General features: G+C 40.8%; 1 protein-coding gene across 2 annotated transcripts in view; it reads left to right on the top strand.

Annotated features, from left to right (window-relative positions):
• Positions 1-12,067, top strand: part of DENND3 (DENN domain containing 3) — a 68,275-nt gene that overhangs the window by 38,379 nt on the left and 17,829 nt on the right. For both annotated transcript variants that reach the window (XM_084848648.1, XM_084848650.1), the window contains exons 12-15: positions 3,163-3,266; positions 5,751-5,932; positions 7,161-7,682; positions 8,972-9,234. In XM_084848648.1, coding sequence (XP_084704774.1) covers positions 3,163-3,266; positions 5,751-5,932; positions 7,161-7,682; positions 8,972-9,234 — 1,071 coding nt within the window. The remainder of the gene's footprint in view (positions 1-3,162; positions 3,267-5,750; positions 5,933-7,160; positions 7,683-8,971; positions 9,235-12,067) is intronic.

Raw genomic sequence — 12,067 nt, 5'->3', positions numbered from 1 at the left:
TGTGGATTTAGTCTGTAGCTTTCTTTAACTTGTTCTCTTGTGGAAAATTCATAAATACTAATACTTCATAGCAATCTTGCTTCTTCCTATTTATTCATTAGTCTCATAGAAATAGTTTGGTCTTACATTTCATAACTGTTGGAAGAAGAATCTCACCTTTTGGATTTATAACTTCATGTTTGTATTTATTTGTTATATTTCTTAACTGCCCAATAAATTCCATTCTCTGGGCAATGTACAACTGAACCATTTAAAATTAAAACAGTTATTACGCTATGGGAGACGCTATGGTTGAAAACAATCTGAGAGGAATAGAACAGGGGGAGGAACTTTGTAAGGCTGTTGCATGATCAAGAAAACACTGCAGATCATCCACTGGGCTGTTTTGGTGGGGTGGCAATTTTACATCAGGCAGCCCCCGAGTCTGTCTGCATCTTCCTGCCCCCCAACCCCTCTGTCTGGATGGAAGAGCCTTGACTATGACATCTATTGCTGAGGACTAGGAGATTGTCATAAACATCTTCACCTATCTCTGATATATTGTACCTGCTGTGGACTATAATTGTAAGCATTTTTGTGAGCCAAAGTTGACTAAAAGGTGAGGTATAAATATAATAAATAAATGGTTGCTACTTTATACAGTGTGCATAGCTCTGCTGAGTCTTGGACTTTGACCTGTCCATAAGAAATATCTATTAAAACATATACGTATGTATCTCAGCATCATCACTGCATTTGCTCTTCAGCAATGAGAAAGTGATGTTTGGCATCATCAACTGAACATAAGGTGTTACTGCTGTTTCAGAATAGATAGAAAAGCTTGCAGGGTGTTTGGTAGATGTTTCTAAAGTGAAATTGATGTTCCTCTGACAAAATCTTTGGAGGCCTTAATAAATAAATGCAAATAAATAAATTGCATAACCCATGTTGCTGAAAATATGCGCCACCTGGTGGGTGAACACAGCTAGAAAAGAATAGCTGAGAATTAGTTAGATTAGATTAATCCTGACAAAGGAAAATTTGAGAGTACAAAAGTCTTAATGTAAGGATGATCAATTTTTAAAAAAGTCCTGAGAATAGAAATACAAAATCTGAGGTTTGCTGCTTAAATCCATCTTTACATGGGTTAAAATTGTGTCTGAGCTGAGCTCCAAATGGGAGCATTTCATGTGAACTTTTTTGGCAGCATCTAAAAGTGCTTCTCTATTCAGTTTGTATTATTGGTGTGATATATAATGTTGAACACAGGGAATATGTAAGCGTATATTGTTTTTTAGATTGCCCTGAAGACGGACCTGTGTGTGGTCTGAAATGTGTTGGAATTTTTCTCACTGAATAAAGCATCCTTTGTCAGTACCCCTTTGCTTTTTGGCATTCCTATAAACCTAAAGCAAATAATTAGTATTAATTCATTGAGGATGAGGGTCATACTGCTTTGCTTGCCCTCAGTGATGTCTGCACAAAGTCTGGTTATGTATTGTTGGGGCGTTACTCTGTTCACTATGGGATGCTAGTTTGGCTTCGTTTGACCACGTGATTACTTCCAGGAAAAAAACCTGATTTTTTTTAATGGTTTTGAACAACTGTAGAAGAAGAAGCAGCGCATGTACTCAGCATTAGAAGGGGTTTGGGGAAATATCCCCCCCCCCATTTTTGCCTAGAAAAATGAAACACATGAACTTCTGGTGCAGCTCTAATATAAATATGCATAGATACAAATTAGGTCTTAACTGGTCACTTTTGGGAGGTTTAGTGTTAGTGAATATCTAGTACTCTGAGGTGTGAAGGCCTGGAAAAAATCCGAAAAAAACACTTCTCATTCCCCCCCCACCCCCCAGAACCCTTTTTGTTCTTTTCTGAAAAACAGAACATTTTTTTGGATTAAGAAATATTTTCTTTTAGAATTATAAATAAAATGCTTAAGTCAGGGCGTTCATATACTGATACCCAACTTTTACTCTCACAAAAGTAATTCTAAAAACTATATAATAGGAAGAATTTACATAAGACTAGAGATGTAACATTTTGAGAAATTTTGAAGCCAGGGGAAAAATGCTTTTTTAAAATCTCTCTAAGATTCCCTGCATAGTTATTTCTTTCCTTATTAAAATTATTGATGTAATGTATCTTTTACTGATAGACACTGAGGAATGTTTTAAGTATATTTAGTTTCACATGTGACTAGAGTAAACATAGAGTTATCCCACCTATGTTTCTTTATTGAATAAAAAACTTTGATGCTTGGGTCTGTGGAACTCACTGCCACCATTTTTAATAAAGTTCCCAATAAAGCTCAGTGTTGAGGAATGCTGCCTCAGATATACAATCTTTAACTGCTTCTAGCAAATAAACCCTCTGTACCTAAAGAAACTCAGTAGCCTGGTTCCTATGGCATAGGCATGTGATTGACACCACCACTATAGAACTTTCTAAATGAACAAAAATTAAGGTGTTAAGTGGAATTATTTACAAAGAGTATAAATTATCACTCTTCAAGTAATAGGTTGCAATTATTTAAAGGCTATTAAATTAAATATGCTTGCTTGCCATTCCTAATAGGTAAGATAATCTTCCCTAGCTAAATAAACTCTTAATAGCATTTCCTTCAGACCAGATTTCCCTAAACGACACCCCAACAAATTCCTCACAAACAGGAACAGATGGTGAAAACTAGTCTTCCTCTGCCTCCAGCTGTTCCTGCTTCTTATGGCTTTTAGGATGATTCAGATGTTTCGGGGACTACTTGCCAATGTTCCCTCTGGTCAGATCAGACATAAAATAGGAACCTATAATGTATTGTGTATAACTTGATTTGCTCATAAAATTATCATGTTTGGTATATTAAATTTAAAAGTATAGTTTCTTCAAACAATAGTTACAGGTTTACTGAGTTTACTTTTAAATACCTTTAATTATAATGATAGTTTTATGAGCAAGCCAAGTTATGCATGATACATTTTATGTCCCTAAGATAACAAAATGACTTCAGATCTGTAAAGAACGCTAAAAAAATAGGTACTGCATATTTTTCAAATTTTCCCAAAATTTCAATTTTTCTAACCCCCCCCCCCTTTTCCCCCATGGCTTCAAATTTTCTGGAAATTTTATCTCTCTTTGAATATGTCAGAATATTAATGCTGCCTTCCTTGTTCTGCACTGCAGGTATTGGAGACCTATATGTTCCACTCTTTTCTTAAAGCTCGCCTGAACAGAAAGATGGATGCTTTTGCCCGCCTAGAGCTGAGCACTCAAACTGAAGAAGATAGGTAATGCTTTTTCACTATAGATTTACTTTTCTTGCCTTCATGAAGGCACATGGCAAATGGCATTTTTGTGCCCACTGAACAGCTGACATCATCATGAAGTTTTGCTGTAGAAGCATGATTTAAAATATATGTAATCAGTTGACCACATAATTTTATGGCTTAGTATATGTCTTTGTGGGACAAAACACAGGCTAAGTTATGTCACAGTCTGGATTTTGCAAATTCTGGACCTTCACAAGTTCGCTAAACAACAGGTGAATTTGTTACTTAACATAGAACATAGCATGTTTTTAAAAACTGCAATAGTCCTATTCAGGCATTATGCCGAATAAGGTACAAGCAACATGTGTAAGAGGGATGGGGCTGCACGTGCTGCCCTGGTCCCCAACTTCCTTGTGTGTGCTAGCCCTGCTCTCTAAGCCCCTAATCTTCCTGCCTTGAATGGGGACGTTTGCATCAGTCTTCTACTCAAATTCTCTTGGTCACGAGTAGGACCGTTTGTGCAGTTGGGAACCCTGATAAAGGAGGGTTTCCACTCGTATGGAGGTACCTACTTGCATCCGAGCGATTGTGAGCAGAAACCCACTGCAGATTTCCCCACTCAGCATGGGGGAGGCTCGAGACCAGCCGTCTCCATCTTACACATGTTGCTTGTACCCTGTTTGGCATAACGCCTGAATAGGGCTTAATAATAATAATAATAACATTAATGATAATACTTATAAAGCACTTTGTTACAAAGTGCTGTGTTTGTTGTTTATTCGGTCAGTCGCTTCCGACTCTTCGTGACTTCATGGACCAGCCCACGCCAGAGCTTCCTGTCAGCCGTTGCCACCCCCAGCTCCCCCAAGGTTGAGTCCGTCACCTCCAGAATCTCATCCATCCACCTTGCCCTTGGTCGGCCCCTCTTCCTTTTGCCTTCCACTTTCCCTAGCATCAGCATCTTCTCCAGGGTATCCTGTCTTCTCATGATGTGGCCAAAGTACTTCAGTTTTGCCTTTAATATCATTCCCTCAAGTGAGCAGTCTGGTTTTATTTCCTGGAGTATGGACTGGTTTGATCTTCTTGCAGTCCAAGGCACTCTCAGAATTTTCCTCCAGCACCACAGTTCAAAACAAAGTGCTGTACATTACATTAAAGAACTCAACAATTTAAAATACATAATTACAATGATTCTAGTACAACTTAACTCAAAAATACAATATTATAACAATAGTCTTAATAAGCCAAATATACATAAAAGCCATCAGCATATTTTACTTCAGAAACAACCAACCACTCCCCTCCTACTCAAAAAGATAAGTTTTCAAACCTTTCTTAAAAACCTCCAAACTCTCAGTTAGCCATAATGGTGCAGGACAAGGTCCTGGAATGCACGATAATGAGACACCGCAATCTGTGAAGTAGAGCAGGTCAGAAGAGCCTGGCCCATGGATCTAGTGGCCCACCCTGGGACATACCAGGGCAAAAGAGAAGATAGGCTGGGTAATGCAACCTTAGGACCTTAAAGGCCAGGACCAAAATCTTGTAAAGGGCCCTGGCCTTCAGTGGAAGCCAGTACGATAACAAGGGATATGAATAAGACAGGGAAGGTCAAGAACAGTCCTAATAGCATTATTCTGAACCAGGATTAAAGGACGGAGAGTGGAAAGAGGGAGCCCTGCTAGAAGACTGTTGCAATAGTCTAGACTTGAAACCACTAAAGCCCGAATCAAAATGTCCACAGTCACCCGAGATAGGAACCTGTGGATTGAGCGGATATTCATTAAGTAGAAATTACAAGTCCTCACTGTGCTCTCAGTAAAGGAGCACAGCGAGAGACGATCATCCACCAGGACCCCCAGGTCCCTGGCAACAGGGATTGGGACAAACTAATACCTTGAAGGCAAAGGGGAGGTAAGGACGGAAAAGGAGAAGGACGATCAGGACGGAAAATCAAAATTTTAGTTTTGTAGATGTTCAGCTTGAGGTGGTGGACAGACATCCACGAAGAAATCTGTAGCAAACAATCTCCCACCTATGCCCACTCTCTCTCCAAGTTGGTCAAAGGACTGGTAAACCTGAGTATCATTGGCATACATATGATGCTGAAAACCACAATCAGAAATAAGGGAGCCCAAGGGAAGGGTATAGAGAGAAAAAAGAAGAGGTCCAAGGACAGACTCTTGAGGCACCCCAACTGTGAACAAAAAAGGATCTGAAACAGTGCCAGAAAAGGAAACTGAAAAAGAACAATTTGACAAAAAGTAAACCAGGTTTCTAGTCCTTATGACTGCAGAGAACTATGTTAGAAACATATAGGGAACGGTGTGGGGAAAGCCCCAATTCAGAGAGGGTCTGGACAGAGCTTCTAAGGTTCTTGAGAATATAGATTTATTTTGTAATTATGCCACTTGTGGGTATTGCAAGTGCTTAGATCCAATAATCTTTTGATCCCATACATAGCACGGAGGTTAAAAAAAATACCACTGTTGTTTCCTTTAGATTAAGTTCAATGTTCGATAGCCCAAGGAGGCTGACCATGGAGAAAATGGCTTCTAAAAGATTTAATCCTCAGTATATGATCAGCAAGCGCATGGGAATGAGTTTGCCTAACCTGCAAGATATCACGCTGAAGGACGGTCCGACTAGGAATTCATCTCTTCGGCGTATAAACACTATGCATGGTAAGCGGAAAAGGCAGCTGGCTACCGTAGTTGGTTGACTGATTCTAGTGCAAACTTCCACTGTGAAGCTTCCATAAATCAAGGGGCAAAAACCATCTTGGCTGTAATGGAAGACAAAATGGTTCAGCCTGCAGCTTTTATTTATGTATCCATCTCAGGGCTGGAGGAGAGGAGGAAGTGACCAGAGTAGAAATTACACCATGTGCTATAAAGCCAGAGGGAGGAGCCCCAAGGAAGTGAAAATCTTTAGAATAGGGGACTAGTCCATTGGTCCCCAGCTTTGTCTATCTGTCAGCATAGGGGACGTACAAGGACTACATGGAAACTTGCACTGTATCAGTGTATTGGAAACTACTCATTTAACCCTCACACAGAAACTGGTGAGGCACAAAAACAGATGCATACTGGCTACTTTGCCTTTGGAGTGCCACCTGAAGAACTGGGTGCTGGTACTACAAAACTAGTACATGAATGTAGTGAGCAGAATGCTTGCTTTGTTGCTGATATGTGTGCCCCCAGCTTACTGTTAAAGCAGTCTGAGAGCTGCTACTGAGCATGCATTGTAGAACTGTATTTTCACATTCCTCACAGTAGCCACATATATCAGAATCTCAGATTATTCTTTAAACATGAGCTGAAGTCAGTCTTGTCTAATAGTTTGGATTTCCATTTAGGAGGGTGCTGTTGCGCTCATGTCCTGCTTGTGAGTTCCTGGTCGACAGCTGGTTGGCCACTGTGTGAACAGAATGCTGGACTAGATGGACCCTTGGTCTGATCCAGCAGGGCCCTTCTCGTGTTCTTATGTTCTTACCAAACACATTTCCAGTAATTTAGGATTCTTTGTCAGGTCTACAGTTTCTCTTTCCCATTTACACTCTCACTTTCCTTAGGAGCTCACTTTTCACCCACATAACTTTTTTTAAAGATCAGTTTCTTTTCTCTCTCACACTTTTTTTTTGCTAGAAGTAATTGCTTGGGCTGCATTTTGTAGCCTAACCCTTGATCCTGTTAGAGAAGACCAGTCAGACCTTGGAAGCCAATTTATCCTACTGCAGAGCTCTATTTCATTAGTCCTGCCAATCTTTGTGGTCTTTTCCGAAGAGGAAGTATGTAGAAATATAAGCAAGCCCTCCTAAGGTGAGTGAAACCAGAGTGTAGTAAGGATTCAGCGATATTTAATGGCCTTTGGAGTTTTATTGTAAACAGCTATTGTCTTCTCCTTTTCTAGCTGCAAGATTGATCTCTAAATCAGTGAGCACTTTCAAGATCCCAGAAATTCACTTTCCTCTGGTGAGCCAGTGTGTCCATGCTTACTACATTGATTTTATCAACCATCTCAGCAGAGCTATAAATATTGTTTCTCCAGATAACTCTGCACTTCTGGCAAGGTATTTCTACCTCAGGGGACTTATTGGTTTGATGCAAGAAAAGCTTCTAAATGCACTTTCGGACTTCCAAAATCTGTATAAGACAGACATAAGGATATTCCCTACTGACCTTGTGAGGAAAGTGGTGGAAACTCTTCCTCCTTCTGACCGTTCCCAAGCAGATCAGAAGCCAGAACTGAAGAGGCTGATAAGTCAAGTGATGGATAAACAAAGGGAAATAACCAAAGTGGATGACCATGTGAAAAACTTTGAGTTGCCAAAAACTCACATGCAGCTGGATGACTTTGTGAAGCGCGTTCAAGAATCTGGGATTGTCAAAGATACTGACACTATACATCGGCTGTTTGATGCATTAACAGTAGGTAAGCAAAAATAATTGGAAAATTAGCTCACACAGAGAAGTTTGTCAGAATATTTCATGCGTATATTTCTTTCCTTCCTGAATATAGCTATTTCTGTTTACATAAACATGTCCATCTCCTGGTACATTTGTTGTCAACTTGATGTGATTATTGAGAATGGGATGCACAATCAAAGACAATTGTTGATACAGGGAAGGCAGGGCAGGATGATACAATCTGAATCGTATGTGTGTACTTACTATGTGGACTTGTGCTTCTGGTTTAGGCTGTTTAGTGACTAAGAAATAACTTGGTGTGTTATGCTCTGGCTATGTAAATGCTGTTACCAGAAGATGAGGATATGGAATTTTGTTTATATAATGAAGATACTTTTATACTACTTTATCAATATAAAATTCCCAAAGTGGGAATGCTTAAGCTTAGTTGTGTCTTCACTATATGCTGACAAAGGTAGCTGAGTGAATGACTTAAAAATGTTTTAGACTGATTTCTTCCCCATCCCCCAAGTATTGCATGTTTTGTGTTTTTTATTTCTGAATTTTTGTGTATAGGTGTTTGGTTTTTTTTAAATCATGAGTTTTTATGTACCGACTTCCTTCTTAAATTACTGCTGCCTATGTGTTTGTGCCATTTCCTTTCTCTGCTATATACCTAACAAAATATACTGGCTGTGCTGTTTTGACAAACCCCACTAAGCCTACATCTCTATTCTAAGAACTCAGAGAAAAAGCAAAGGAGTTTTAATTCTGAGCGTCAAACTAGATATGATGGAAGTAGCCACATTTGCTCATATGTTTGCCCTGTTTGCATATAAAGCAGTGAATGGTGTGTGTATGTCTGCTTTTAACATCAAGACAGGAATGCCGGTGAGGGCACCTAAATTCTCCTCTGTCATCTTGCTGCACTCACTCACCTCAGGCATTTTTCTTCCAGTCCGGCTCACTTCTGGTATCTGATCTGGGAGAAAAATTCCTGATGTGACAGCAGTGGGAGGTAAGGCAGAGAGGGTTTAACTTCCTTCAGCTGTGACTCCCTCTGTCTCATCTAGCCTGGCCCTGAAATGTGGCCAGAATAATCCCAGTTATCTCTCTGGCTTCCAGTTTTTTTTCTCTAGTGCCCAGGAATTGTAGTAATTTCCAGCCCTGTTCCGAAATTTTGTGTATCAAAATGCCTCCTAGAACTACACCTGGCAGCTCACACCATGTGCCTTTTCTCAGGGAGTCATCTAACCTTTTAATACTCAAGTTGTGTAGAAATGATAACAGGATGTATGGTTCATTAATTTTAAGGACATCAGAAACAAATAGACCCAGAAACATTTAAAGACTTCTACAACTACTGGAAAGAAACGGAAGCAGAGGCTCAAGAGGTAAACCTGCCACCCACTGTAATAGAACGTTTAGACAAAAATGAATGTGTCTACAAGTTATCGAGCTCCGTTAAAACTAACAAAGGAGTTGGAAAAATAGCAATGACTCAGAAGCGCTTGTTCCTTTTGACTGAAGGAGTTCGGCCTGGCTATGAAAACATTGCTACTTTCAGGGATATAGAGGTGAGTGTGACATAAATGGCTGAATAGTCTGATTTTAAAGATGTTTATTACATGAATGCAGATTTGGGGCTAACATCGATCCTAGTCTGGGGCCTCTAGAAGGTCTTACAAATAGATATTTCTATGATTTGGGGCTAATGTAGGTGTCTGAGAGAATTATTCTTGTTGTTGTTGTTCATCGTTCAGTCGTGTCCGACTCTTCGTGACCCCATGGACCATAGCACGCCAGGCCTTCCTGTCCTGCGCTCTCTCCCGGAGCGTGCTCAAGTTCATATTCATTGCATCCGTGATGCTATCTAGCCATCTCATCCTCTGCCGTCCCCTTCTCCTTTTGCCTTCAGTCTTTCCCAGCATCAGGGTCTTTTCCAGGGAGTTTTCTCTTCGCATTAGGTGGCCAAAATATTGGAGCTTCAGCTTCATTATCTGTCCTTCCAATGAGCAGTCAGGGTTGATTTCCTTTAGGATGGACTGATTTGAACTCCTTGCAGTCCAGGGGACTCGTAAGAGTCTTCTCCAGCACCACAGTTCGAAAGCATCAATTCTTCGGCGCTCAGCCTTCCTTATAGTCCAGCTCTCACAGCCATACATTACTACTGGGAAAACCATAGCTTTGATTAGACGGACCTTTGTCGGTAAGGTGATGTCTCTGCTTCTTACTATGCTGTCTAGGTTTGCCATAGCTTTCCTCCCAAGGAGCAAGCGTCTTTTAATTTCATGGCTACAGTCACTGTCTGCAGTGATCTTGGAGCCCAAGAAAGTAAAATCTGTCACTGCTTCCATTTCTTCCCCTTCCATATGCCAGGAAGTGATGGGGCCAGATGCCATGATCTTCGTTTTTTTAATGTTGAGTTTCAAACCAGCTTTTGCACTCTCCTCTTTCACCTTCAACAAGAGGCTCTTGAGATCCTCTTCGCTTTCTGCCATTAGGGTGGTATCGTCTGCATATCGGAGGTTGTTGATAATTCTCCCAGCAATCTTAATTCCGACCTGTGATTCATCCAACCCGGCATTTCTCATGATGTACTCTGCATATAAGTTAAATAAGCAGGGTGACAATATGCAGCCTTGTCGTACTCCTTTCCCAATTTTGAACCAATCGGTTGTTCCATGTCTGGTTCTTACTGTTGCTTCTTGACCCTCGTACAGGTTTCTCAGGAGACAGGTAAGGTGGTCTGGTACTCCCATCTCTTTCAGAATTTGCCACAGTTTGTTTGTGATCCACACAATCAAAGGCTTTAGCGTAGTCAATGAAGTAGAAATAGACGTTTTTCTGGAATTCTCTTGCTTTCTCCATGATGCAGCGAATGTTGGCAATTTGATCTCTAGTTCCTCTGCCTCTTCTAAACCCAGCTTGTACTTCTGGTAGTTCTCGGTTCGCATACTGCTGAAGCCTAGCTTGTAGGATTTTGAGCATCACCTTGCTGGCATGTGAAATGAGTGCAATTGTGCGGTAGTTTGAACACTCTTTGGCGTTGCCCTTCTTTGGAATTGGAATGTAAACTGACCTTTTCCAGTCTTGTGGCCACTGTTGAGTGTTCCAGATTTGTTGGCATGTTGAATGCAGCACTTTAACAGCATCATCTTTTAGGATTTTAAATAGCTCGGCTGGAACACTGTCATCTCCGCTAGCTTTGTTGTTACTAATGCTTCCTAAGGCCCACTTGACTTCACTCTCTAGGATGTCCGGCTCAAGTTCAGTGACCGCACTATCATGGCTATCAGGGACATTCAGATCTTTCCTGTATAGTTCTTCTGTGTATTCTTGCCACCTCTTCTTAATCTCATCTGCTTCTGTTAGGTCCCTGCCTTCTTTGTCCTTGATCATGCCCGTCTTTGCACAAAACGTTCCCTTGAGATCTCCAATTTTCTTGAAGAGATCTCTAGTCTTTCCCATTCTGTTGTTTTCCTCGATTTCTTTGCATTGTTCATTTAAGAAGGCCTTCTTGTCTCTCCTTGCTATTCTCTGGAACTCTGCATTCAGTTGGGTATATCTTCCCCTTTCTCCCTTGCTTTTCGCTTCCCTTCTTTCGTGAGCTACTTGTAAAGCCTCATCAGACAGCCACTTTGCTTTCTTGCATTTCTTTTTCTTTGGGATGGATTTCGTTGCTGCCTCCTGAACAATGTTACGGACCTCCGTCCATAGTTCCTCAGGCACTCTGTCTATCAGGTCTAATCCCTTAAATCTATTCCTCACCTCCACTGTATATTCATATGGGATATGATTTAGGTCATACCTGAACGGTTTAGTGGTTTTCCCGACGTTCTTCAATTTAAGCCGAAATTTTGCAAGAAGCAGCTCATGATCTGAGCCACAGTCAGCTCCAGGTCTTGTATTTACTGACTGTATGGAGCTTCTCCATCTTTGGCTGCAAAGGACATAATCAATCTGATTTCGATATTGACCATCTGGTGACGTCCATGTGTAGAGTCGCCTCTTGTGCTGTTGGAAAAGAGTGTTTGCTATGATCAGCATGTTCTCTTGGCAAAACTCTATTAGCTTTTGTCCTGCTTCATTTTGTACACCAAGGCCATGCCTGCCTGTTATCCCGGTGATTTCTTGACTTCCTACTTTAGCATTCCAATCCCCTATGATGAAGAGGACATCTTTTTTTGGAGTTAGTTCTAGAAGGTGTTGTAGGTCTTCATAGAACCGATCAACCTCAGCTTCTTCGGCCTCAGTGGTTGGGGCATAGACTTGAATTACTGTGATGTTGAATGGTTTGCCTTGGATTCATACTGACATCATTCTATCGTTTTTGAGATTGTACCCCAGTACTGCTTTTCCCACCCTTTTGTTGACTATGAGTGCTACTCCATTTCTTCTAAGGGATTC

This window comes from Heloderma suspectum, chromosome 4, assembly GCF_057233095.1.
Source record: "Heloderma suspectum isolate Gila_16-S chromosome 4, 16-S_ref, whole genome shotgun sequence".
In the NCBI taxonomy this organism is placed as follows: domain Eukaryota; kingdom Metazoa; phylum Chordata; class Lepidosauria; order Squamata; family Helodermatidae; genus Heloderma; species Heloderma suspectum.
This window is presented reverse-complemented; position numbering and strand designations above follow the sequence as displayed.